The following is a 25,414-nucleotide window of genomic DNA, read 5'->3' as shown; positions in this document are numbered from 1 at the left end:
ATATTTTTAGCGAATGGTGTCTGCAAACATCTCCTTGTATTGTGGTTTAGTTGCAATATGCTAATCAAACATAATCATGTTCTGAATCCGGGCTAGAAGCAGGTATCCCCGATGGCTGATTTTGATGCAATAGGTTATAGCGAAGTTTTGTTATCTGCGAAAAGCCTCATTAATCCGTCGGGAAGAAGGGTGTCACTATGGCGGCGACCCGCTCGGATACTAATTCATCATTACGGATAGCGGTCTACCAAACAAAATGAGATGTTTGAAAGTTTCTCGACTCGTCGCCGTCCCGAAACATCGTGATTACCTACCTAGGGTTGAAATCTGTAAGTTGAATAATTCATATATATCGTTCTCAAATTATTCTGGAAGCTTTTAGCAATGTAGTATCGAGACCCACACTCCCTCCACGGTAGCCTATCACATCGCCGAGATGCCTTGTAGGCTAGCGATAACATCTATATCTCTTGGACGCTGCTCTGCGGGCCATTCGATCATACGCAAGCTCGATGTAGCGAAGCTACATGGCTACAACGGCATAGAGCTATTCCACGAGGACCTCCTCAAGGTTGCGGAACAATTGCCCGGAGATTTTATACAAAATTGTGAGCTACAGGCCGCACATGCCATATATAAGCTATGCCAAGGAAGGGGGCTTACAATAGTGTCTCTTCAGCCGTTCTTGCATTACGAAGGCTTATTGGATCGCCAAGCACACCTCAAGCGTCTAGAACAACTCTTGTTCTGGTTCAAGCTAGCACGAGCTCTCCATACCGATATCATACAAATCCCATCGAACTTTCTTCCAGCCTCGGAACTTTCCGAAGATCCCCACGTGGCTATCGAGGATCTTAAGGAAGTGGCCGATTTAGGCCTCCGACAAAATCCACCGATCCGATTCACATATGAAGCATTATGTTGGGGAACGCGTTGCGACTTGTGGGAGCATAGTTGGGATATAGTCCAGGCTGTTGATCGACCTAATTTCGGTCTTTGCCTGGACACGTTCAATATTGCCGGGCGCATCTATGCGGATCCTTCCTCGCTAACAGGCCGAACACCAGATAGCGATCAAGCCGTACAAGAGTCTATAGATCGTCTCAAAGCCATCGTGGACGTCCGTAAAGTCTTCTATGTACAGGTAGTCGATGCCGAGAAACTCGCCAAGCCTCTAGTGCAAGGCCATGAATTTTACGACGCCGAGCAACCAGCGCGAATGAGTTGGTCTAGGAATTGTAGATTGTTCTATGGCGAAAAGGATCGTGGTGCATATCTACCCGTTGCAAAAATATCGCAAGCGATTTTTCAAGGCCTCAAATTCGAAGGATGGGTAAGCATGGAGCTTTTCAACCGAAGAATGCAGGATGAGGACAAGGAGGTACCAGAAGAACTGGCAAGCCGAGGTGCCCTTGCTTGGCGTAAATTAGTGGAAGATATGCGTCTAAAAGTCGATCCCCCCCAGGGCTCCGAGGCATCCATCAACGGCGTCCAGAGGCCGGTTGGAGTCCCGTAGAACGGCAATGAACCCCAAAGCGAGCACCTCGAATTTACTCAATGTCCCCTCGTTTGAGCAATTCGGGCCGTTGTGATGAAACCTACCCACCCCGACATCTGTACATAAGACGTGGGTTCATCTCAAAATTTTCAGCCAGAAAAACCATCTGAGCACCTCAATAGAACTGCTGCGATACCCATAGAACTAGAAATTAGAGCAAATAGATTCCTTTTACGTACCTCCTCTTCCCTCCCATGAGACTTGTCTCGAAATATTGTCAATTAATTAACTAGATTTAGTTCGGATTTCATCGTAGCTGGGTATGGAATTGAGAGGATGATGTCCTGGTGAAGGGTCGGCTAATCAAGGCCCTTGAATCGTAACACACCATGAGCTCCGTGAGGCCCGAGGTCGACATTGGTCTTTCCTTTCCTTCTCTTCTTTTTATGCGACGTTTCTTCGTCGCTGTCGTCGCTATCGTCGTCCGAATCGCTGTTCGGTTGGCGTTTGCCCTTGTTCCCATTCGTTGCGTTGTCGTCGCCATCATCGTCTGAGTTGTCCGACTCGTCTTCTTCATCTTCACTATCGTCGTCTTCGTCTAAACCGTTCCCTTGTAAAGATGACCTCTCCCAAATTTTGACAGTTTGGCCGCCACCACTAATCATACGGCCTTGGCAATCAAAATCAAGGCCAACTACCGCCTCAATATCATCGTGTAACAAGGATCCCTCTACTTCTCTCTTTAATAGGTCGACAATGCGCAAGCTGCCGTCTCCTAAGCCAACTGCAACTTTCTTTCCTCCTGCTACTTCCGCGGGAATTTGGACGATGCAGTCTAAACTCTCGCCGCCTCCTTTCGTGGGGTCAACAACTACGCGATCTTGTTGGTCATCCCAAGCACCCTTGTCCCATAGAGTGAGGACTCCAGTACCGGTGCCTACTGCTACTACCCCATTATCTCGATTTTTCTTAGGTCCCATACCCGATATGAAAGCCGTGCATAGAAGTTCATCTTCCTGATCGTCGCTGCGGACTAAGACGCCCCGTCGCAGATCCGTAACAGCTAATGTCGTACCACCTGTAGATATCCATTGTTTGCTATAACCGCTAGTACTCTCGGCAGATGCTGGGAGTGGAGTAATACTCGAGACGAAGTCGTCATGAGGGAAATGTGTTTGTTGGGGTTTCGATGCTGCAAGCGCGCCATCCCGCAGATCGAGGAGGTGTAACGCACCCGAGTCGCAAGCAAGCAATAGTGTCTGGGGCGAAAGAACATGGAGTAAAGAGGGCGAGTCGGGGACGGATTTAGTAGAAGGGATGGCAATTTTAGAGGCGACTTGGCCGGTTGTCGGAGAAAAGTGTTTGAGAAGATAGTCTGTGCCGGCCGAGTAAAGAGCTAGACGGAATTACAGGTCAGATTTAATATCTTAGTACTACGATTATTCCCGTATGTTAGACCCGCGTAGACTTACCATTTCCATCATTGCTGAATGCCAAAGTGCGACAACTGCCCTTATGCCTTCTAGTTCGCCATACGGTATCAATTGTCCCTTTTCCGTCGGAAAGAACACTTATGTCGGCATCGTCTTCGGTCGGGTCAGCAGCAGGTAGGCGAAAACATTGAACATGGCCTGTCGAAAGACCTACACCTAGAAGAGGTTCTGTTGGATGTATGGCTTGGGCGAAGAGTTCGGCGCTCAAAGGCAGTGTACAGAGATTTTCGAACATGACGGGCGGTAGACCAATTAACAACGCAATTGATGCTTGCTATTGGTGAATTATTTTCTTCTCAATTTAAGATGTCCCATGGATTAAAATGTTCGGAATGTTTTGTATTGTAGGCCGAGCTGGAAGAAAATAAAAAAATAAAGTTATCGATATGTATTAAATAGATAATACCTTCATATGCATATACTCCAGTAGAAGGTCACTGAACCTACGCCGGCATTGTAGAAGGAGGAACATTCAGTGATGATTCAATCTTTTACAATTTTTCATACTAAATATATGAATACTATAAGCACAAGAGACATTTCTTGGAAATTGGCATTTTCTTTAATCAACAATGGGTACGCATATACGTCGTTTGGCACATTTTATGAATATAACTTAGATAATGCGTCTAAATCATTTATTGGTCGTCGTCTCCTTGGCTTTGCGATCTACGAAGGAAGGAAGGAAGGTGATATAGACACATAACCAGCAATAAAGCATATTCTGATGTCATTGACGATACATATTCCAGTGGTGCCTTCTTCTAAGTCTATATGCTTTTGAATTTATCTGTATTGAAGTAGGAGCACGCGTGATATTTCCCAGCAACATACATTTTGTAATTTCGTCTCCAGCAACATTGAACCTCTTAATTCTTTCATGCATCAACAATAATAATTCACCCAACCTCCCATTCACCCGTTCATTACTATCGACATTACTATTTCTCATCATCACTTTCGGTGGTGATATTCTGTTCATTTCATAACATTCGTATCATTATTAGCCAACATGATGGCTCCCGTCTGGCATAAGTCTCTCATTGTCTGGCTCTTGTTAGCCGTGACAGTGGCTTTAGCAGGTTCGCCTTTACGAAACATCATGTATCTCACGGGGTAAGTCAAAAACACTACCGATATATTATCACCTCTCCTAATCATCAGAGTATTAGACAGCATCCTGTAACACCCGACCTTCACCTAAGCTCTCCGATTACTCATGTTGTCTTGGCATTTATGAGTCCCGAACTCTTCAATCAGGAAGAAGTCAATTCTACATGGCCAATCTATATGTCTGTCGAAGAAGCACGTACCAAATTCAAACCCGGTACTCAGGTTATGGTTGCAATTGGAGGTTGGGGAGCTACTGGTTTCGACGTCGCCGCTGAAACAGACGAGAGCCGGGCTAGATTTGCTCGCAACGTAGCCACCATGGTCAAGGACACGGGTGCTGATGGTTAGTTACACAACCATGCAACCCGGTATAATCTACTTGCTGCTAACATATTATACATCGCAGGTGTCGATATTGACTGGGAGTATCCGGCGTAAGCAATAAAATATGATCCATCCATAGTTTGAAGCTGATCAAAATTCAAGGGGCAATGGTGATGACTGGAAGAAGGTCCCTAACGAAGAGAAGGCCTGGGAAGTTGCCGCGTATCCAAAATTACTCAATGAAATACGAAAAGCCATTGGTCCGAACACCCTCATGTCGGCAGCAGTGCCTGGCCTTCCTAGGGACATGCTCGCCTTTAAGCCCGAGACCGTACCGGCAATTATGGAATCCCTTGACTTTTTGAACGTTATGGCTTACGACCTAATGAACCGCCGCGACAATATAACCAAGCACCACACCGGCGCTCAGGCTAGCTGTAAGTGATACTCAGATCTCCCCTTTTCTAGTCAATTGTAGATCAGAACCAGTCAGGCCTACTAAAGGCATGCGGAACTGTAATTACTGATTTTCATTGTAGTGGAATCAGTACAAGCGTATACGGACAACGGCGCGGCCCCTGATAAAGTCAACTTAGGATTTGCCTTTTACGCCAAATACTTCCGTACCGAACACGATTCGTGTGTCGCAAATCCCATTGGATGCCCCACAGGCTTATTGGAAGACCCGGACACCGGAGCTGACCTAGGTCGAGCAGGCTCCTTTGCGTGGCGTGATGAGGTCCCGAAAGAGGTCGAAGTATCATTCAACAAGGCCATGAAAGAAGGAAAATACGATGAAGTTGGCGGTGGTTATTATTATTGGGATGAAGAAGAAAGTATCTGGTGGACATTTGACACGCCACTAGCCGTCGCCAAGAAGTTTCCTCGTATCGTGGAAAAAGAACAGCTAGGTGGCGTGTTTGCGTGGGGGCTAGGTGAAGATGGACCTGAATTTTCTCACCTAAAAGCACTCAACGCTGGAGTAAAGAGCGTCTCTAGCAGAAAGGAAGAGCTATAGGCGCATCGTTTCCCGCGTTTGATTTGCAATAATGGAGAGGGGTCCTATCCTACTTGAGTATTCGTAATTGTTGTTAGTATACTGCTACCTACAGAATACAGGATCGTTTTACGAAATACAATATGATAACGTCAATTAATTTTTACTATTACTATCCGATTGTGGTATTTTATTGCTTTTTGACTCTACACTTAGAAGAGACCAAAGCAATTGGCATAGTAAGTGACGGTAGCAGACCAATCCGAGAAGATACCCTGAACTCCAATCTCCCGGGCCAAAACGTCGACGAGTCTGTACATGTCGCCATCCTTGTGTGTTCCGTTTGCTACGGTTGCCCAATAGTAGTCACCAGAAGCAGCGGCCTGAGCCAGTGGGCCCGACCGCTCAAGCGACCAGGTAATAATCTTCAGGCCTAGCTTCTTAGCCGTGGTCGCATAAGAAGACGGGATGTACTCATCTCCCTCGCCGAGTGTGACTAGGTAACTGAGCGGCGGCGCCACGATCTGCACGCCAGCCTCTTTATAAAATGACAGGTTAGCAACAGCACCCGGGAATAACTCGGGCGAATCGCCGCTCTCGTCGAGTAAGATAGCCTGCTTGCCAAATGCTGGATCGGCACGCAGCCAGTAGGCTACATCCGCGAAGGAAAAACTCTGCAGCCACACGCGCGACGGATCGATGCCTGCAGCCCGGTACTCCTTGATCACTTGCTGTGCATATTCTTCCTGTGTGTAGTTTCCTTGGAAGGGCATAGGTACTCGCGGTTCCTTGAGTTCGGTGGTGAAATCACGACCGCGCGAGTCGACGAGAGTGAGGAAATCTTTGTGTGAGAGGACGGTTCCGCAAGTAGCGTATAGATCAGTACGCCACCCTGGTGTACCGTGCAGGAAATCCTCGGGTGTAGTAGCCGAGGCGTTAAACCCGTCCATCTTTCCGCAAAGGGTCTTGAATTCGGCTAATGTGATGTCGCTCGTGCAACAGTTGGCGGTTGCTGGTGTATCGCCACTCGCCGGTGTAAACGGCGTCGTACATTTCGCACCTAATTCCGTCGCGACAATATTCGTAGTGGTGTGTAGATCACATTGGTCGTGTCGGCAAACGAGCTGACGATCGCTGGTAAAAGCAACATCGCACTCGAGAATCCCAGCACCCATGCGGGTTCCCGCTTCTATTGATTGCCGCGACTCCTCGGGAAATTGCAAGCAAGCGCCTCCACGATGGCCGATACTAAACTTGGTTGGCCGTGCTTCCATGTCGGCACACGATAATAACTTGTCTTTCAGCCAGCCTTCGTCCATGTCGTTTACCAAAAACTCCGGACGAGGTCCGAGTTCAGCAAACCGGAAGTGCTGCTGTTGCTGAGTCGGATATTGCCATGCTGCTCCTGGGAGTGCAGATACCCCCGCACTGGCAAAGGCACCGACGAAGACGGAAGCTTTCTTGACGTGCATGGCGTTTCCAATTGAGACAAACACCTATCGAAGCCGACGAGGGGAAATGAAGGACGGTAGCGGCCTAAGTATATTAAAAGGCGTAGCCGTAAAACAAACCCAACCTAATGAGCTGAGGATAAGGCATTTATTAAATCTTCAGTATGATGTTACAACGGAATCTTCGCTAATTACAGCAAAGCAAAGATCGACAGAAGCTGAGATTTCGGTATGCTAAGAGATCCATGGTGCATTTAACGTACCATTGGCCAATAAGAAAGGGTATAGAGAGCATGCATCGCAGCGCGACCTGGCGGCGTAGCAGGAAATTGAAGATTCATTGTTACCGAAATATTATGCCTGGTACTTTGCAGTGTATGTAGGTACCTGCATAAAATTATCTGTTTTCATATTGCGTAATTATGAATCCCTCTTAATCAAGGACTTTTTCCCGAAATGCAAGGGAATTTTTATCTCTTGTTTAATGATGTTCAATCCATCATGAACCCCATTACCGGGTACAATCTTACGCACCATCCAAGCCAAGCTCGGTACGGCAGCACGTGTCGTCCCAATAGACTGGAAATCCAAGAGCTCAAACAGGGATTGAATAGAGTCGTGCCATGGAACCATGGAACGATTCGCTATTTGGAGGTAGGGCTAGATAACTACTTCAATCATCCCAGTATACTCTGGTGGTCTTCAGCAAGTGGTAATGGCAATGTCTATACCGAAGAGAATAGTATAATGTTCAAGAATCAATATTACCAGAGTATAAATGATTACAGCGCTGTTAGTTATGTTCTGTCGTTAATCCCCATCTCCCGTCAATCCATGGATGTAGGGAATAGACCCTAATCTACCTAATAAATGGCAGCTCAATTCATATTGTAAATCCATATTACAAATCCATCAGTAACCGAATGCTTACGAGTTTCAAGTTCTCCGAATAGAACGATGTTCGGAATAGTAGTGTTGTTGTTGCGATGATTACCAATATCGACCGCATACTGTTCCTACGCATACACTTAATAGTATACTCAAATCTTTTTGCGACGCATACATAGGTAGAGAAACGTTAAGCGACTCAGTGCTTAAGTGGTCGACAAGTGCTTCGCATATACTGCCCATTATACTTATTTCCTAGTTGGCTATCTAGATATATTAGCTCTTCGTATTATATCACATCAGCTTCACACATTGGTTAGAAGCAGCTTCAGCATGAGCATGGCGCAATAAGGCTTGGCCCAACTACGATCATTTATTTTAGGTTATATTTTCATTTTACCTAAGACGCTCGCAAGTTAACACCACCCTCATCATATTCGCCTACGATTTTAAGTAAGCGCTTGACTGGAAAAGGCTATTGAATTGTTCGTTTTTCATCTGACGCAAGACCTAAAGTTCGTGATGGGTCTCTGCCTAGATTCTGATTTAAGCTGCGGTTTAAGGCACATAAAGAGAGGTATTTCAAGTATCCTGTTGTCTGTCATGGCGATTCGCAAAGAAACCTCGGTGGACCTCAACTTGGATGTCCTAACTCTCTCGTTAAATTATAACTCTTACTGCTTCGATTGACGGTTTAAATAGAGGTTTATTTTGCTGTTTTTGCTTTGGGGGCGAATAGAAAATGTTGCTTCAGCTACGTCAGATGACACGTACCCCTATTTGGCGACAGCCCAGGCACTTGGCACTTATATTCTTCGTTTTCATCCTAGTAGCTTTCGCTCTTACACATAATAGTTACCGAAAGCTCACTCCACATCATCGAGTTAAGCCAGCCACAGTTGAAAATACTTCCCTTATCCCACGGAACATCTGGCAGATATTTCTACCGCCCATAATTCCGGAGGCGGTATATGACATCGACCCCGAAGCTCTTGTCGATACACCATCGTGGCTGGCGAAAAATCCCGACTACACTTATATACTAGTTGGGTCTGAAGGTGGGGATCAATTCGTCAACGAATACTTCGCACACGACCAAAATATCCTTCAGACATACAATAGAATCAGAAATCCTGGCTTGAAATCGGACCTTCTACGGTATCTTATCTTGTCTGTTAAAGGAGGCACATATACCGACATTGACACCTTGGCGATAAAGCCAATCGACGAATGGGTGCCAAAACACATACGACATCTTGTCCGGCTGATTGTTGGCCTAGAGTTCGACAGGCTCGACGGTTTACAATGGGCTGATATTCCCCATGACTTACAATTCTGTCAATGGACCATTGCCGCGGCACCTGGTCATCCCGTTTTCACCAGTATGGCTAACTGGGCCGTCAACTCGATAAACAAGTTGGTCAAGACGTATAATGGTACATTGGAAACGCTAAAGCCGAGCAGTTTCGAGGTTATGACTTCGACGGGACCGGCGGCTTGGACTGATGTCGTATTTCAACACCTTCAGCAAGCGGAACCTGAGCTCACGGCTTTGACGAACTTATCCGGGATGACTGAGCCAAGGCTCTATGGCGATATTTTGGTGATGCCGATAGATGCGTTCGGAATGGGCCAGGATCACTCGCACAGTACTAATGACGGATCGATTCCAGACGCGGCATTGCTGAAACACAATTTCCGTGGCTCGTGGAGAGACCATTGAGGTTGAGAGACAGGTGACATTCATATATCCGATCCAGCGTTAGGATCCCCGATGAAGAGATATACGGGAGGATTAAGCCATAATATCGGGTATTCGCTAGGTCGACCGACGTCGAGAGCCACGGGAACTAGAGACCTTTCACGCGGAAACGTTACCGGCAACCGCGGAGACGACATCCCCAAACAGGCGTCGAGCTTCTGTCGTAGGGCTCGATGTTCGGTATGGCTTGGAACACTATACGGGTGTTCGGGGCCGAAGGAGACAACCTACAGCCATACAAAGAGTCCCGTATTTCAAGTCGCCGAATTAGTTGATATAGCGCCCTGCGAATTCTTGTGCGCTGCTATGCTACGAATCAACTGCTACTAGCCACATATTGGGTAAATAGGAGTCTCTATCCCCAGAAGTAGTACCATCAACCATCGCTCGGGTTATATAAAAAGTATTATAGAGAACTACTTCCATGTCAGCTTTGGTGCATGAAATTCTCCCTCTTGAAGTGAAGACCACATAAATTTACAATCGTTGTCTCCTATAAGTCAAAGATGGCACCTATCATTGCCGCCTATAGGCGAATTTAGCGTCGTGGTGGGATGTGCTAGAGGCGCTAATGTAAGCCCTATAAGCTTCCACCTTTACCCCTAGAAACCCCCCTGAAGATACCCCGCCGTCGACATATTTGCAATGGAAGCTCTTCAAGCTAGGACTTCTCTTGAAATTCCTACTGTGAGAGAGAGAGAGAGAGAAGGTATCGTTGAGCAAATAATCTTGCTGCCTGTAGAGTTAGTCATTCGACAATGTTGCTTACAATATCAACCAGCGCATGACGTGCGTTTTCATCGCCGAAAATACGGCTAGACCATGCATTGCGACGTTATCCTAAGAGTCAGCTTAGGCGGCACAGCATCAATTCAAGGCAGATGTGGGTGCTTCCAAAGATATGTCCGAATTTGGATATGAAGAAGCTATGAATACGAGATATTCGTTTGCTCTCGCATGAGTTGTTCTTGCATTAGTAGAGGAGTGAAGGAGTATGCGAGATGTCGAGTCGCTGTCGGGGTTTCCTCATCTTCGTAGAGTTGGTTGCGCCGTTTCGCGCTCGAGCGTTATAGTCCGCTAAGCGGCATCGCTGGGAAAGCATTCAGGCGCCTCGCTAAATGTTGAGGGAGGCTACAGGACAACTATGCTCTAGACACCTACAAGCGATCTTCCCTGTGCCATACAGCAACATCTTCCTCCTTCGAGTAGGATTATATCGACCAAGATACTGACTGACTGATGTGACTAAAGTGACCAGGATCACACTGCATTCTTCATTTCTTTTTCGGCGGCACGGAGGGGAAGAACCCTGTCACCTACCTAATCATCTACTCGGAGTACCAAATATTTATATTTAATGACTGCCCCGAACGCCTAAGACGCCCCAAAACTTGCTTCATTAGACCACTATCTGTGCCGCTCCCCCTCAGTAATCGCGCTGTAATAAGGCAAAACCCCGTCGCACCAGCTCTTTCAGCACTCTCCAGCACATCAAATAACACATTCGATATCTACATCCCTCGATCGAAGTACCAATTTACGTATCTATTCCAAAGGACAAAATGTCAGGACCCGTACCTGACGTACATGGCTCTGCGGAGGTAACCGCAGAGCCCAGCTTGCAGCAACGGTTGGTGATGACTCCTCATGTTGAAAATGAGAGCATTGTTACTAATTACGGCTTGTTTTCCCCGTCTGTAGAGGCTGAAAAGCATTCCCAATTTGTCGATGAGAAGACGAACGACCAGTCTTCTTTGAATGCCGATTCCTCGCCTACTGATGATGACGGTCGCGTAGCCACCGAAGAAGAAGTGCGCGATCTACTCCACGTTGTCGACCGAATCCCTATGCGACTTTGGGTAGCTTGTCTCGCTGGTATTCTCGAACGCTTTGTCTGGTATGGAGCCACTGCGCCTTTACGTGAGTGAATCCCCGATTCGACGTCGTATGATAAGGAACCCGAATTGCTAACTGTTTCCACAGAGAACTACCTACAGAATGAGCCCGGCGGTGAAGTCCCCGGAGCTCTAGGCCTACGCCAGGCAGCCGCTTCGAATATCGTGAATGCGCTCATGATCGGGTCCTACATTACCCCTGTTCCTGCCGCTGTTATTGCCGATAGTTGGTTAGGTCGCTACAAAACCATGTTATATGCTGCTATGTAAAGTGGAATTTCTTCAATCCTCTTTCTCATTCCTATCGATAAAGGGGGGTTCTAACAATGAAGCAGTATCGAATCAATTGGCGCGACGATTCTGTTTGCGACTTCGTTGCCCGTTGCTATCCATGAGGGGGCTGCTCTGGGCGGGGTTATTACAGCCTGCATTCTGTTAGCCGTGGGATCAGGAGCGTTTAAAACTACTGTTGTGCCGTTTATCGGTGAGTAACTAGCTGTATATACTTGATGTGTATGCAAGTTGGGCTAATATTTTGCAGCCGATCAGTATGATCAGACAGAATTTCGAGTCTACACCCGGAAGACGGGGAAGGTCGTTAGTAGCCGAGACTTGACCATCACGTATATATACAACGTGTTCTATTGGTGCGTAGGGTACAGCCATCGGCTAAAACGAAGAGATTCTGACCTGATATTAGGGCCGTAAACATAATGGGTTTCTTCGCTGATTCCACGCCCCTTTTGGAAAAATACGTTGGTTTTTGGGTGGCCTATTTGATCCCATGCTGCTGCATGTGGTTGGCGCTGATTCCGATTCTTCTCGGTCGGAATCATTTTGGTAAGTTCATTCGTGTGGCAGCATACCATCCGTGGGTTGGATAGATAACTAACATATGGATAGTTCGAACGTCGCCGACAAGTAATGTTATGCCTGAAGTGGTAACTGCGCTACGCTACGGCATATCCGGAGGTTTTCGAATGGATGCAGCAAAACCTGATGCTCAACTTCAGTATGGCCATCAGGTTTCTTGGAACGACTCATTCATAGATGATATCAAGCGAAGTCTTCTGACCTGTCGAGTATTGTAAGCGTATCCTTCCCAATTCTTCCGGTCTCTCGTCTAATACGCATTTATTAGGCTTCTTTTCCCAATCCATTGGCTATGTTACAACCAGACATTCAACAATCTGATTTCGCAAGCCGGACAAATGGTCACTTACGGTATTCCAAACGACATGATAAAAATTGCCGGCGCCATTTCCGGCATAATCGTCGCGCCCATCATTCAGAATGGACTATACCCTTTTCTCACAAAGAAACAGATCTCATTCAATCCAGTTTCGCGCATGACTGTCGGGTTCGCCGTTCTGACGCTTTCCATGGTCTATACGACGGTTATCCAAAAACTTATCTATCAAACAGGGCCATGCTACGATACACCACTTGCTTGTTCGGCCGCTCATGGTAGTACTATACCAAACCAGATATCAGTCTTCCTTCAGATACCCATCTACTTCGGAGGGGCATTAGCCGAAGTGTTCTGTCTCACTACAGGCACCGAGTACGCTTATAACCACGCACCTGAAAGGATGAAGACACTGGTGCAAGCTATCTGGCTCTCTATGGCTGGTATTGGGTCCTGTTTGGCTGTCGCATTTACGCCTTTGACTAGAGACCCTCATCTAGTCACCATGTACGCAATCCTATCTGGACTTCTTGGTGGTGCGACTATCTTATTCTGGATTCTCTTCCGGAATGTAGACAAGGTTAAGGATGAAAGTGAGTGAGGGTCTTGGTGGAAAGATGGGCCAAGGAGCTGCAACGGTGAGAATAATTGGGATGTACTGGTGGTGGCAGAAGGGAGGATGGTGTGAACATGTGAGATGGGAGGATCTTGGTTACCTAGGTACCCACCAGCAGGTGTACTAAGTGAATTGTTTGTTGGACTGTTCGGATGGTGGCGGTCATTATAGGAGCCTAAAGATTGTAATTGAGTGTGTTCCTACCACGTCCATTACGCTGAACTTGTGCATCAAAACTCTCACTGTCAACGGGAGAGAAATAAAAAGCAGCATATTATAATTAATCACTATGGATATCAATTTCCTGTAGCCGGGCATCGCCGTCCGCATAATGTAGGGAGTAAACATTCCTCACGCTCTCGCCTCCCACACTTTCAACTCCAAGACGCCCACCCTTAAAGACCCTAAAATCAATTCCTCGTTCTATAGCTGCAAGACGGCTACCATGTAGTTGACTAGCCCAATCAGTCTTTTGATAATATATCATGTGTACTTCAACGACCTTTAGATTGGGGAAAAGTTCGTCTCTCCCGGTAAAAAGTTCCATCAAAGCGCTGTTGAGCCGCTTGAGTTCCCAGTAATTATTACACTGCGCAAAACGCAAAGTCCTAATCGATCCAGGAAGCATCTGAACAATATAATGCCTTGTAGACTCGATATCTCCTTCAGAGGGATCCAGGGCAAAAGTCGCGCGAAAGAATTTGTCCTTTGCTAATTGAAGAGCCTCGCGGCCAAAAACAAATGCCGATGAAATCTCTAGCGTTTCTAGAGATGTAAAGCTAGAAAGAGACATAGGGTCTATTTCGGCTACTTCATCAAATTCGCTTGCTTGATATACTTCTTCGGATTCGTAAAAGCTATGTGTCAACGAAATTTCTCGTAGGGCGTGGGATTGGTGGCTGAGTAAGCCCTCCAGCCACCGCGTCTTGAAAGTGGTATTGGCCCTGGTTGTAATGTAAGTCTCATTATTTTTGATAGGTAAATAGGGAAAGGGTAAAAACTAACAATGCTCTTGACGCATGGGTTTTGAATACCTGTAGATTTTTCGGTGCCTGAAGAAGTATCTCCATATAGTCTTGATGCAGGTAGCAGCCCGGTTGTATCACAAGCTCCTCAAGCTCAGTGCTGTACGGCGCAGGCGACTGGGAGAGTATTGTTTCGGGTGCCACCTCCATATCTAACAGTAGGATGCCAGAAAGGCGCTTTATATTTGGTAGAGACGCAAACGTCATAAGGGGTGCAGTATTCTCGGGGTTCTTGTCCCACATGTCTATGCGAAGTTGTCAGTTTACGAGTCGATGTATTGGTTCTGCTGAATAGATACGTACTATGAATAGTAACTGCATCAAGCTTAGGCCAAAAATCGCATCCTGGGTCCCTATCCGTAACTTGATTGCCGTTTCTTAGAATGGAATTGAGCAAATCCCAATGCCAATAAGTAAAAGTGCCACCGAAGAACAAGGTGTTAAGATTGGGAAGATTCAGTGCCGCTAACAGAGCTGTACATCCTGAGAGGCCATTATCTGTCCATGATTTTCGATTATCGAAGATATATTTCTCCCACAGATCTAATATTGTTTTATCAACTGCAAGCTCTCTGAGCCGGGCTCTGAAAATATCGAAGTCGACCATTTCAGCTGTGGCTTGGCATGCAGAGGAAGTGATGGCAAAGGTTTTGACCATAGAAGCCCGGGTAGGAGATGATAATATCGAATATAGAAAAGACGGAACAGGAGCACCTTGGTAGGTTTTGCTATTTAGCTCCCATAAAACCACTGTTCGATACATGATGGGGGTGACTAGCTCTTTGAGAGCATTGCATACGAGGCTCAGCTGAAAGAATGTTGGTTTGTCATTGCCATCTAAAGACTCTAGAATGTGATTGAGAACCTCAACAGGGAGGTCTAGCAATGAAGCCATAACGTCGCAAATGATATTTTATTTATGTATAATTGATGAACTTCTCTATTTTCATTTAGATTTCGTGGTTTTTAAATGCTTTTAAATGTCTTGGTCGCCAACAACTCTTGCAGTGCCGCGGCAATGCAGCAGAGCGGTCAGCAAATGGGCGTAAGAATGGGCCAGTAAGATTGTCAAAATACCTTCACTAAAGTAATGATTTTCTTACAGGATATTCAACTGGGAATTAACTGTAGTATATTCCACGTTAGAATTCGAAGAAGCCATCATGGCTTACCTCATACAATTCAAGGACTATGATATTGGCAAGATAGCAAGTCGAAGACGACTTTTCTTCGCCAATTCGATAGGAAATATACATCAAGAGCTAGACAACCAGGTAAATACATTAGGATACGGTTTTAGGATTTTGGACGCGGCGCCGAGAATGGAAAGAGTTGTAAGACATGGTTATGGATTGGAGTTTTGGTTCTTCCATTGGATTGAAGCGTTAGATCTTTTGTAGGGCTTAACTATGCTTTTTCTGCTGCATCGCATATGGTGGGGTGGTACGAAATTGAAGGCATCGGAGTTTCTTGCAACTCTTTTACTCTCATAGGTCTTCAATAGAAAATGGTGTGAGTACAGCAAGAAGCTCTCTAGGCACTTTGAAAGAAAGGTACCAATTTATATATAAATAGTATAGCTCGCACTCACCTCTACGAGCTTTGATTTTATGTGATGGAAAATTCCTGCATGCGTCTGAGGATAAGTACCGATGTACCTTGGTAAGTGGCTGCATATCAAGCAGCCAATTAGGATAGTCCAAAACTAAGCGCTTTACCAAATATGGTAAAGAGTCTTGTTAGCAGACTGCTGGCGGATTGGACCCTGAAAGGTTGTGTCAAATTACGTCACAATATTTAAATGCCTTGCTATCCTATGACGAGGTTTCAACAATGTTCTCATTGAAACATCTGCTCTTTGAATTACCTAGGTACCTCTTATGTCTTATTATGTGTAAGATTACGGCTGTATCGGTAGATCAGATGCTTGGTTAGCTGAAAGTCCTTGGGCAGTATAAATTCAACCAATAGAATAAAAGAAGTACTTCCTAGGATATACGTCTCGTGGATGGCTTGGAGTAAAAAAAAAATGCGCCCGCCTTTAGCCCACGCAGCCCACGTCACGTCACCATTCAAATATTCAGAATTCTAGATCCATACCACCCATTATCACAGCTGGTTCCAAGTTTCCACTGCCCACTTACACCATTGACAGCGAATCGTCATCGATTCCGGAACACTTTCTGCCGGATTCCCTGTCATGCCACGCCATGCCACATGTAACTTACTTCTTTCATGACTCTCAATAGTAAATACATATGTACCTTAGGTATAGGTAAGGCCGGCGATTTACATATAATCAATGCCTGCCCAGTTATTTACTTTTTTATCTTTGACTTGTTTGTATTTCTTTTTGCCTCGCTTTCAACTGATGTGCGACTCAAGCTGCATACTGAGCTCAGCTCTCACTGATTAAATAATCGTAATAACTACGTACCTCACCTTACACTCAACAAATAAGAAACAATGCCAGCAATAGGGATTGGGTTCGTTCCCATTGTCCACATCGTGGCCGCGATATTCGCTATAATCGAACTAGGCCTGACAGCATACCGTAAGTATAATCTACTAGTCCGAGTGAATGCTTCAGCTAGAAAACATCTAACTCCTCTTATCAATTAGTGGCTAGTGGATACAACAGCTGGTTCGGTTTCGGAGGATACTCACCATCTCGTATCAATTTTATGATATTCAATTCCGTCTGGTCGCTATTAGTTTTAATCTACGTGGGCCTAACACCATTATACCTAACGAGCGTATTCCACCGCCTAGCCGCGCTCGCCCTCAACGCCGTAACCACAATATTCTGGTTTGCCGGTGCCATCGCTCTCGCCGTCTTCGTGGGGGGACCTTACGAATGTGGCAGCAATTCCTATTGTGGCTCCGCCGAGGCTGCTGTCGCCTTTGGGTTCTTCCTATGGTACGTTCGAGCATAAAAGAGAAAAGTATTGTCGCTTGAATTTTCAATGCTGATTATCATCATATAGGGCTCTCTTTACATTCCTTACCGTCATCGACGCCCTCGATTCTCTGCGCAGTCGCCGCCACAATGTTGGCCCCGCCGCTAAGCCGAACGCTTACCCTGGTGCTTAAGCCCCCAAAGTCGAAGTGGCCGACAACGATATTATCTTGATTAAAAATTATATATAAAAAAAAAAAAATTACCTTGCGACCTTCGCCAGAATGACGGCTTAATCTTGTTTTCGTCCTTGGTATTTTACCGCCGGGTTTTTGGTTGATGGGACTATTGGCGTTATATGAGTTGAGGGTTGTGAAGAAGTAATGTTGGTGATATACCCTTTTCAAATACTGATGAGTTATTTGCTCAATGAAAGGACTTACGGATTTTATGTCCGATTCAGTCGCTATGTTTTGCGTGTGCTGTGGTAATTCGAATTGATGAATATCCAGACATGCATTCTAACAAATTCAATTTTCAAGACCGTTTATAATAACTACACGCCTGCCTAGGTAGCAAGAGGTATTCAAAAATATTTTTTTAATAATCCATCTGAGAAAGAGAAGAAAACTCGCTGGCTTATGATACCGAACGCCGATGCCATTCACACCGTCGTAATCGTCGTTGGTTGCTAGCAAAACAAAGAGAAGTATTATCTATTTCTCTTCCCTCTTCCCAAAGTCTCTCAAAGCAGCAGCGGAATCGAATTCCACACGATGCCAAGCTGTAGCTAAATTGCCTCGTAGGTTATAAATGCTCTTGTGGCTTTCGGGTTGAGTATTATAAGCGTCGTCGGTAGCTTTGACGATGAGTGTGGCAGTCTTTGATTCACCTTGGGATCTTTTCGAAATTTCAGACAATCCAGTCTCGTACTTCCATCTTTTCCAACACCATGCTTTACTTCCTCTTTCGAGTGTGGTATCGTCAATCAATTGTGCTTGATCCCATGTCTGTCCACCGTCGAGACTGATATCAACGCGTTGGATCTCACGCCCACCGCCTGAATAAGCATACCCCTCGATCTGGACGACGGGGTTATGTGTAGCGTCATCCCGGTTGCCTAGCGTTTTGTTTGTGGGTTTTAACAAGGTCCGTGTAATCGCGCTTGTGATCGGCATCACTTGGATAGCCTTGTATTTATCCCAGTCTTGCTTGACCTCGTTCGGCCCAAAGCATTTGTAGTCTCGACGTTGCCAAGTAGTATTACTTTCTTCGTCGCTGACTACGATCTTGTTCACCCACTTGACACATCTTGCTGCTACATGGCCGGGAACAATCACTCGCACAGGAAAGCCATGGTCGCGGGGGAGGGGGGCGTCGTTCATCTTGAATGCAAGAATAACATCTCCCATGGGGTCGAGAATTGTCGAGATTGGTATACTGGCACCGTACGCTTCCAAGCCTGAGAATTGAATATGCTGCGCATCCTCTCCCGGGTTTTCGAGCGACAGGCCAGCATCAGCGAGGACGTCTCGTAGCCGTACGCCCTCCCACTTTGCACAACTGATAGCTCCAACAGTCCACTGTAAACCATTTGTCTTGTTCGCATACCGAGTCATATCATTTCGCCGGTTGCCGGAGCATTGGAGAACTGCAGTAACGGTGTGTTGTTTAAAGTGTACCTTGAGATCTTTGAGGCTATACGTCTTGCTGTCGCCGTCGGGTAGTTCAATGGTGATGTTGTGGTTCTCAGCTTCGTCCTCGTCTACAACAGGAACCCACATGTGATGACGGACGTAGAAAACCTCGTTGGGGGTCAAGAAAGATGTTGCTAGTTCTTCGCCGGGCGTTTCTGCGTTGCATGGCTTTTCCGTAAGTTTCCTTAACCTGGAATCTCTGATTGGATCTGACATAAATGGATCTTCGATATGGTCCTGCAGTGGTCTCCCGTTTTCTAGATCGTCTGGATGCACTTTCCCAACAACATATTGCTCAAGGATCTCTCGGACGTACGCGGACTTGTGGATAGAGAATATGTTCCAGTATGGCTCGATACTACCACCAGCAGCACGTAGAATTACTTCCCCACCAGGGTGAGCGGGAACCCAATCAGTAATGTCATACACCTTATCTTCGTATATAACCCAGGGATTATCAGATTTTGGCCCATGCTTCTTGACTTCCGCAAGCCAGAAGCGTGGCAAACCATTGTCGTCATCGTCGATATCGTTCGGCGTTGGATTGGATGGGGGAGCTTTTATATCTTGGGCCGACTCAGGGGGTACGTGATTATTAGGCTGAAGACCGGCAAGTAAGATTGTTAAGAGCCCACCGCCTAGGGCAAATATGGGCAGAACACGCGGACGAGGACTGGGTGATGTTTTCGGTGTGAATTTAGACGACGTAGTTTGGAATGCGGCTTGGAAACTAAAGAACCTGGCATGGCAGCTGCTCAATTGGTGAGTCTCGAGGTTGCGAAGTAGTCGAAGAGCCGGTCTAGGTCGCCCCGTTACATTGAGCAATTCCAAGCCAAGGTGTCGAGATATTGGAATTGACATGATGTCAATGTTAACACCGCTTCAGGTGTCTCGCCCTAAAATCAAGTGGGATTAGGGTATCTCAATAAATGTGTCCATAGCACTGAACCGCAAATACACTGCGTTAACAAATCTAATGGCGTTGGGCTAGCTTGAGGCGATGTCTTGACTCGTGTATCTTCCTTATTAGAGAGAGTCAATGGTGTCTTCCTTGGAGTAAAGTAGGATAAATAGAGAAGACTGGAAAGAAACCACAAGGGACAACAGTGTTATTCAAGAGAACTACCCCTGAATATTGTACCATGTGACCTGGTGACGGACTTGAATAACAAAAGAAAATGAAGAAAATCCAAACAGCGGAAGTGAATTAGATCTTAAATTCACCGGAGTGAGTCAAGGAAATAAGGGAAGCCGTCAACAGGATATCAATCTTTCGGTTGCCGGTTGCCGTCGGACGGTATCGTATGCGAGGTGCTGACCGATACGTAGACTAGAAGGCACGAAAGACGAAAGAAGATGGAGATATACTTGTCAACATTCGTATTGCTAAATGTTTGGTACCTGGCATAACAGCCAAGGTAATGCGGATAGACCATCAGTCAGGGACGCGTATAAGCAATCAATCTTCAAGAAAGTGATACTGCCTTATCATACTATTTCTCATCTCTCATTTCTTCTCCCATCGATATTTAATGTTGTTATGTAGAAATGTCGATGGATCGATGGGTGGAAATATGACACAGTAGGAAGGAAAAGAATGTTGAAGCTGTAAAGAGTGGAGGGAGTAGGTGGCAGCTTGGGGATGGATAGACCCACTGAACCCAGTGACTATAGTTAGCTAGTGCCTTAGGTAAGGGACTCGGGAAATCCTAAATAGAAGCCGCTGACCGCTAAATATCTGGAGGAATCCCCTGTAAAACCCAATCGGTACTGCATGTGCAGGGGTTTTGTGGGACGCATCAGCTAGGGTAGCAGCGTACTTACAGCAGGGCTGATGGTGGTTTCCTTCCGAGTCCCGACTGTGAAGCGGCATTCGGAAACACTGTTATATCAGTTCGTGCCGGCAGCCGGCTTACGACTGCACTTTATGGAAATAGGTGTAGGGTGTTAGTCATAGTTAGTTTTTTAACTACCTGCGTGTTACTTCTGGACGGCTATCAAGCCGAGAGAGATCAGGAGTTATATCGGCGTTATGAACAGATAGATCACCTAGTCACTTGAGTATTTCGTTTGTATGCTAAACCCTGCTCTCGAGGTTGTAAAATATTGTGGTTGGCTATTATAACCCATCTTGGGTTTGTCTATGCTACAAATAAGGTACAAATACACATGACTGGCTCTTTAGGATGGTGTGCATTTGCGCATTTACTCATCCTCCTCGTCAGTGTAATACTCGAAATCGTGAGGCGGCTCGGCTTCCTCGTCGCCCTCGGCGTCTTCGTCTATGGCAGTCAACACGCCGGCTGCCGCTGCGGCACCACCTACATTATTTCGACTAGGAGTGGCAAGCTGGTCTTGTCTAAGGCGATGGAGGAGAGCTTCCTCAACCGTTCGAGGATTACGGTTCTGACCGCTACCGGCACCAGCCACAGGTGCTTTTTCTGTAGCCACCTTCTTGAGTTTCTCTTCAATAAGCGCCTTTTCCTTCTCAGGTTGCATGTCGTGGAGGAGAATGGGGCCACCGGTAGGCTGTATTTATGATTAGCATAGTGAAACACATTAAACGTGAATGAAGGATAATCCTACCAGTGGGCCAGGTCTCACCAACTTGACTGGCCAGTAACGGCCTTTGGTGAGGCTGATATACTTGAGTTGTGCCGGTAGGACACGGCTCATATTCTCAATTTCGTAACCCGGCTTCTCTTTCTCGGGTTTCTTCTTGGTATCTGTTGGGGGTGCTGATGTTTCCTTCTCGCCAGGAGCGGGAGTCTCGCCTTCCTTCTTGTCCTTGGTGTCTTCGCTTAGCTTGGCCTTCGTATCGACCTCCATCTTATCGCTACTAGCACTTGGTTTGGAAATGGTTGGTGTGGCTGTGGAATCGATATCCATGCTCTCCCTCCGCTGTGCTTTTTCTTTCTTCTGAGCCCGACGTTTGGCTTGGGCAGTGGTAGAGAGGATAGCAGTTGCGATCATAGTTGGTCCCTCTTCCGCCTTGACTTCCTGCTCTGGGGGATAATCGAACAGACTTGGCTTCGTGGCACAGTGGAACTTAACATCTATGATGTCCAGGTCGTGATCTAAGGCAATAATCGAGGTTGGGCTAAAGGCGAGGGACAGGAAATGGGTAAAGGGGAACCAATACCAGTATTGCGTGAAGACAGCCATTCCGACAATACCGGCCATGTTGAGGTTGCCCGTCTGAGTTTGTAGACCGATCGTGCAGTTACGTCCACCGGCATCAATAATACCCAGAGCGAGGGCCGCACCGAACTTGGTCATAGCATCTTCGTGGCGGTCACCAACTACCTTCTTGAGTGTCTTGCGGATTGACGCAACTTTAGGGTTCATGACCTCATTCTGTTGGATCATGATCATGGCTAGCGCAATTAGTGCTCCTTGTCGGACGAAATCGGTTGGGTCCTTCATCATGGGCTCCAGCAAATCGATGGCCTCGTCTAATCCGGTGCCAGCGCACGAGATACCAAGAGCCATGGCGGAACCGTAACGAACGTGAGGGTTGTAGGATTCGGAGAGTAGCTCGACCATACGAGGCACGCTGCCGGGTTTGCGGAAAAGGATGAAACCTAAGCTCATGACCGCAATTCGTCGCACATCATCATTGACGTCACTAACGGCAACGTGCAATAGCTTGCGGATAGCCTTGTTGCTGCCCGTGCCACAGTAGGCCATCGCCACGGTCATGATACCACCGTATCGTAAAGTCGGATCCGGATCGTTCAAAAGACCTTCTATCATGACATCCGCGCCCTCTTGTTGGCCATACATGATTAAAGACATACCCAGGGCTAAGCCTCGTACGCTCTTCTCGTGAGACGTTTCGTGCGCGTAAGCAACCATATCTTCGAGAGCTTTAACGTTGCCAGTACCCAACATGATTAAACCCATTGAGAGGCCAACGGCTTCACCGTTAAGAGCAGAATCGGCGTAGAGAACGCTCTTCAAGTTCTCAAATATCTCTTCGTTTCCACTTGCCATACCAGCAAGGCCTAGCCCAAGAGCACCACCATGCTGAATCACCTCTTCTTCCGCAGCCGTAAACTGAGTTTTGAGATAATCCAGAGCATCGGCGCCGTGGTTGGCATGGATAAGGCCGTATGCGTAAAGAGCACCACCTTGCGAGTAAGGGGAGCCGCCACTGATACCACCAGCGCCTCGTGGAAGATAAGGCTCTAGAAGCTTCCTAGACTGAGAGAGGTTTCCACGGTGGATAACACCTAAAGCAGCAGTAGCGGTAAACTTGGACCAATTGACGGCTTTCCCTAGCCACTCCAGATTATCCCTAAAGAACTTGTCATTGGTAGTACCTTGGTTCATAAAGGCATTGCAGAAGGTGACGGCGGTATGGAAGATCGAATTACGGCCCTCGAGGCTGTCCCGAACCTTGTTGAGGATGCTTAGGTCGGTATGATTGTTGCGGTAGAGGAACTCTAGATTGAGCTTGATGGTCTTAGTGCCGTCTAGGATGGAACGAATGTTCTTGTAGATGGCACCTCTCTTTCCATCAACCTCTTCGGACTCGCCCTCTCCCGCGTCGGTTTCTCCACTTAGAAGGGGTTCACTCTCGGATTCTCCAGTGGCCTCGTGGCCCCCCTTCTCCGTAGGAATGTCACTCTTGGGTAAACCCGAGATAACTTTACCTAGAAATTCTTGTGTGCCATTGTCGTATAGGTCGAACGCAAACTGGTAAGCTATGGCCGTAGCTTCAACAGTCTCCGCTTTGACTAGATGCTGAATGACGGTACCCGCCTGTTCATCCTTATTTAAGTAAATGATGCATTTGGCGATCGAGAAGTAGTCTGGGTCCTTGGCACGGCCACTGGTGAGAATATCTAGGATGAGCTGCAAGATTTCGTCTCGGAAAGCCCGCTCTTGGACAACATCCATACATATACTCAAGCAATAGTCTAGCAACTCCTCGGCGGGTCCTACGGCATCGTCTTGTGCTGACTTGCCCTTGTTACGCTTGTAGTCTTCGTCCGCGCGTTGAATGACCTTACTAACGACGTCAAGGCGCTTTGCTTCGACTGCTATACCCACGACTTGTTGGTAACGTCTCTCCTTCAAACAGCTCTCGAATAAGCGCTCAATGACTTGGTCGATCGCGCGACGAGTGTCGAGTTCATTATTGGTTAAAGCAATAGAGGACGATCGATGTTGCTTCTTCTGCGGTTCGAAGGAGGGTTCGAGAATGGTGTTGTCGGTAGAGGCTCGAGATAGAAGAGACTTCGATGGAAGGGTAGACTGGGAGAAGGGTGTCGTGGGCGAGATAAGAGCAGAGGCGCTGCCATCGGCACCGGTGCTTGAGAATGCCGTAGCAAGGGCGGGCAAGGAAGTATCCTTATCCTTCTTGTTGACGACGGTGTGGTTCTCGTTCTTGGCAGCGATATAGTGGTCGACACACTTGGAAATAATTGTCTCCTCGAATTCGCCAGGGTTGTCTAGCTTGAATAGTTCACCTGCGGCTAATGCAAAGGTCATACTCTCATCGTAAGCCTGGAGATGATAATAGACCTTGGCGAGTACGAGGGCAGCCAATTTGCGCTCCGGAAAGGATTCGTCTTCATAGAGAGCTTCACTACGATAATTTAAGGGTTAATGTCGCCGATATGGACAGGCAGTATAAGGGTATTGATGGAAAGCGAGCAAAACTTACATCTGGCCAAGCGCGCTGGCAACCTCGAACCAAACAGTGTCGATGTCATCGTTGAGTGTTTGGAGGGCGAATACCTTGAGCTCTGGCTCTTCATCGGCCAAGAAGGCTAGTACACCAGTGGCAGTAACCAGACCAGGCATCTTGAAATCGAATTAATTGCGTGTCTTGTAACGAATGGTGAATTTCGAGAAGACGAGAAATCCGCGTTACGAAAATGTTTTTTTTTTGGCCGATGATGCAGGGAGAAGAGATTGGAAGTGGACAGATGGAAGAACGAGGAAAATCAATGTGTACAACTAGATTGAATGATGATTTACGCGACGACCGTTAAAAAGGTCGCGCCGTATAAATGGAAAGGATGTATTTTGGTTTGATGTAGAGGAAGAAAGGTTGTTTTGATGAAAATGGACGAAGCTATTCAAATTCAGATACGAAGCTTCGAGTAATGGGAAGCAACTGGTGACGGTTAACGGGTGAACCTGCTGCAAGCATGGACCCCCAAGCTTTCTAAAGTTCAGCGTCCACGTCAGGCACAGCTCTGCCTACCTGCCTTGGCAAAGCCCCAAATTCTGAGCCTCAGTGGCTTGATCATTAAGTTAGATTTCAACTGACCAATCAGATCATTGAATCGTGAAAGGGTGGAGATGAGGTAATCTCAAAAGATTATTAATACATAAGTACTTTTGTACCTAGAGACTTTTTCCTATGTATTGAAGGCTAAAAAGCAGAATTCCTTTTGAACCCATTCCCTTTGGTCTAGACATTGTTCACGTACCTAAGCTTACATAGACTCGATAGACTCGGATTTTTACGTCTTTCAATTATTCCCAATTTTATTTGTTCTTTTATTTGCTTTCTATTTGTTTATTGTTCGAAGTTATAAATATTACATA

At 46.5% G+C, this 25,414-nt stretch overlaps 10 protein-coding genes across 10 annotated transcripts; 5 read left to right on the top strand and 5 right to left on the bottom strand.

Moving 5' to 3' along the window:
• The first annotated feature begins 76 nt into the window (after positions 1 to 76).
• F4822DRAFT_149513 (xylose isomerase-like TIM barrel) lies at positions 77 to 1,686 on the top strand. The gene has a single exon (XM_051452980.1). It carries the CDS (start codon positions 437 to 439, stop codon positions 1,514 to 1,516), a length of 1,080 nt encoding a protein of 359 aa, XP_051318836.1. The 5' UTR covers positions 77 to 436; the 3' UTR covers positions 1,517 to 1,686.
• Positions 1,687 to 3,401, bottom strand: F4822DRAFT_149512 (WD repeat domain-containing protein jip5). Its single transcript, XM_051452979.1, has 2 exons — positions 2,971 to 3,401; positions 1,687 to 2,894 (listed from the first exon to the last, which is right to left on the bottom strand). The coding sequence occupies exons 1-2, from the start codon at positions 3,224 to 3,226 to the stop codon at positions 1,858 to 1,860; spliced, it is 1,293 nt and encodes a 430-aa protein (XP_051318835.1). The 5' UTR covers positions 3,227 to 3,401; the 3' UTR covers positions 1,687 to 1,857.
• Positions 3,402 to 3,697: 296 nt separating this feature from the next.
• Positions 3,698 to 5,561, top strand: F4822DRAFT_392991 (glycoside hydrolase family 18 protein). Its single transcript, XM_051457265.1, has 5 exons — positions 3,698 to 4,107; positions 4,164 to 4,447; positions 4,511 to 4,538; positions 4,591 to 4,865; positions 4,968 to 5,561. Exons 1-5 carry the CDS (start codon positions 4,004 to 4,006, stop codon positions 5,444 to 5,446), a joined length of 1,170 nt encoding a protein of 389 aa, XP_051318834.1. The 5' UTR covers positions 3,698 to 4,003; the 3' UTR covers positions 5,447 to 5,561.
• F4822DRAFT_392989 (glycerophosphoryl diester phosphodiesterase family protein) lies at positions 5,562 to 7,350 on the bottom strand. The gene has a single exon (XM_051457264.1). The coding sequence runs from the start codon at positions 6,895 to 6,897 to the stop codon at positions 5,638 to 5,640; it is 1,260 nt and encodes a 419-aa protein (XP_051318833.1). The 5' UTR covers positions 6,898 to 7,350; the 3' UTR covers positions 5,562 to 5,637.
• A 770-nt stretch (positions 7,351 to 8,120) lies between these two features.
• Positions 8,121 to 9,829, top strand: F4822DRAFT_149407 (family 32 glycosyltransferase). Its single transcript, XM_051452978.1, has one exon. It carries the CDS (start codon positions 8,507 to 8,509, stop codon positions 9,485 to 9,487), a length of 981 nt encoding a protein of 326 aa, XP_051318832.1. The 5' UTR covers positions 8,121 to 8,506; the 3' UTR covers positions 9,488 to 9,829.
• Positions 9,830 to 11,088: 1,259 nt separating this feature from the next.
• Positions 11,089 to 13,211, top strand: F4822DRAFT_426252 (POT family-domain-containing protein; the record flags this gene model as incomplete). The annotated part of the gene is made up of 7 exons (XM_051460510.1): positions 11,089 to 11,446; positions 11,510 to 11,687; positions 11,757 to 11,905; positions 11,963 to 12,068; positions 12,122 to 12,261; positions 12,325 to 12,508; positions 12,563 to 13,211. The coding sequence occupies 7 exons, from the start codon at positions 11,089 to 11,091 to the stop codon at positions 13,209 to 13,211; spliced, it is 1,764 nt and encodes a 587-aa protein (XP_051318831.1).
• A 270-nt stretch (positions 13,212 to 13,481) lies between these two features.
• F4822DRAFT_392985 (uncharacterized protein) lies at positions 13,482 to 15,191 on the bottom strand. The gene is made up of 3 exons (XM_051457263.1): positions 14,555 to 15,191; positions 14,232 to 14,496; positions 13,482 to 14,170 (listed from the first exon to the last, which is right to left on the bottom strand). Exons 1-3 carry the CDS (start codon positions 15,144 to 15,146, stop codon positions 13,507 to 13,509), a joined length of 1,521 nt encoding a protein of 506 aa, XP_051318830.1. The 5' UTR covers positions 15,147 to 15,191; the 3' UTR covers positions 13,482 to 13,506.
• Positions 15,192 to 16,232: 1,041 nt separating this feature from the next.
• F4822DRAFT_392982 (membrane-associating domain-containing protein) lies at positions 16,233 to 17,761 on the top strand. Its single transcript, XM_051457262.1, has 4 exons — positions 16,233 to 16,526; positions 16,637 to 16,805; positions 16,874 to 17,171; positions 17,239 to 17,761. The coding sequence occupies exons 2-4, from the start codon at positions 16,718 to 16,720 to the stop codon at positions 17,342 to 17,344; spliced, it is 492 nt and encodes a 163-aa protein (XP_051318829.1). The 5' UTR covers positions 16,233 to 16,526; positions 16,637 to 16,717; the 3' UTR covers positions 17,345 to 17,761.
• On the bottom strand, positions 17,606 to 19,910 carry F4822DRAFT_149396 (Oxidoreductase, molybdopterin-binding domain-containing protein). The gene has a single exon (XM_051452976.1). It carries the CDS (start codon positions 19,706 to 19,708, stop codon positions 17,867 to 17,869), a length of 1,842 nt encoding a protein of 613 aa, XP_051318828.1. The 5' UTR covers positions 19,709 to 19,910; the 3' UTR covers positions 17,606 to 17,866.
• A 1,027-nt stretch (positions 19,911 to 20,937) lies between these two features.
• On the bottom strand, positions 20,938 to 25,068 carry F4822DRAFT_392979 (26S proteasome regulatory complex, non-ATPase subcomplex, Rpn2/Psmd1 subunit). Its single transcript, XM_051457261.1, has 3 exons — positions 24,522 to 25,068; positions 21,434 to 24,443; positions 20,938 to 21,376 (listed from the first exon to the last, which is right to left on the bottom strand). Exons 1-3 carry the CDS (start codon positions 24,659 to 24,661, stop codon positions 21,053 to 21,055), a joined length of 3,474 nt encoding a protein of 1,157 aa, XP_051318827.1. The 5' UTR covers positions 24,662 to 25,068; the 3' UTR covers positions 20,938 to 21,052.
• Positions 25,069 to 25,414: the final 346 nt, after the last annotated feature.

Source organism: Hypoxylon trugodes (assembly GCF_022578975.1).
Source record: "Hypoxylon trugodes strain CBS 135444 unplaced genomic scaffold F4822scaffold_2, whole genome shotgun sequence".
In the NCBI taxonomy this organism is placed as follows: Eukaryota; Fungi; Ascomycota; class Sordariomycetes; order Xylariales; family Hypoxylaceae; genus Hypoxylon; species Hypoxylon trugodes.
Note: the sequence above shows the minus strand (reverse complement) of the source record. Positions and strands in the feature narration are given on the sequence as shown.

Coding starts and splice junctions, on each gene's coding strand:
- F4822DRAFT_149513 (XM_051452980.1), top strand. CDS start 437: ATGCCTTGTAGGCTAGCGATAACATCTATATCTCTTGGACGCTGCTCT.
- F4822DRAFT_149512 (XM_051452979.1), bottom strand. CDS start 3,226: ATGTTCGAAAATCTCTGTACACTGCCTTTGAGCGCCGAACTCTTCGCC. Junction 2,895..2,970: donor ATTCAGCAATGATGGAAATG/GTAAGTCTACGC, acceptor AATTCCGTCTAG/CTCTTTACTCGGCCGGCACA.
- F4822DRAFT_392991 (XM_051457265.1), top strand. CDS start 4,004: ATGATGGCTCCCGTCTGGCATAAGTCTCTCATTGTCTGGCTCTTGTTA. Junction 4,448..4,510: donor CAAGGACACGGGTGCTGATG/GTTAGTTACACA, acceptor TATACATCGCAG/GTGTCGATATTGACTGGGAG. Junction 4,866..4,967: donor CACCGGCGCTCAGGCTAGCT/GTAAGTGATACT, acceptor TTTTCATTGTAG/TGGAATCAGTACAAGCGTAT.
- F4822DRAFT_392989 (XM_051457264.1), bottom strand. CDS start 6,897: ATGCACGTCAAGAAAGCTTCCGTCTTCGTCGGTGCCTTTGCCAGTGCG.
- F4822DRAFT_149407 (XM_051452978.1), top strand. CDS start 8,507: ATGTTGCTTCAGCTACGTCAGATGACACGTACCCCTATTTGGCGACAG.
- F4822DRAFT_392985 (XM_051457263.1), bottom strand. CDS start 15,146: ATGGCTTCATTGCTAGACCTCCCTGTTGAGGTTCTCAATCACATTCTA. Junction 14,497..14,554: donor TGATGCAGTTACTATTCATA/GTACGTATCTAT, acceptor AACTTCGCATAG/ACATGTGGGACAAGAACCCC. Junction 14,171..14,231: donor ACCCATGCGTCAAGAGCATT/GTTAGTTTTTAC, acceptor CATTACAACCAG/GGCCAATACCACTTTCAAGA.
- F4822DRAFT_392982 (XM_051457262.1), top strand. CDS start 16,718: ATGCCAGCAATAGGGATTGGGTTCGTTCCCATTGTCCACATCGTGGCC. Junction 16,806..16,873: donor ACTAGGCCTGACAGCATACC/GTAAGTATAATC, acceptor CTTATCAATTAG/TGGCTAGTGGATACAACAGC. Junction 17,172..17,238: donor GCCTTTGGGTTCTTCCTATG/GTACGTTCGAGC, acceptor ATCATCATATAG/GGCTCTCTTTACATTCCTTA.
- F4822DRAFT_149396 (XM_051452976.1), bottom strand. CDS start 19,708: ATGTCAATTCCAATATCTCGACACCTTGGCTTGGAATTGCTCAATGTA.
- F4822DRAFT_392979 (XM_051457261.1), bottom strand. CDS start 24,661: ATGCCTGGTCTGGTTACTGCCACTGGTGTACTAGCCTTCTTGGCCGAT. Junction 24,444..24,521: donor GCCAGCGCGCTTGGCCAGAT/GTAAGTTTTGCT, acceptor AAATTATCGTAG/TGAAGCTCTCTATGAAGACG. Junction 21,377..21,433: donor TGGTGAGACCTGGCCCACTG/GTAGGATTATCC, acceptor TCATAAATACAG/CCTACCGGTGGCCCCATTCT.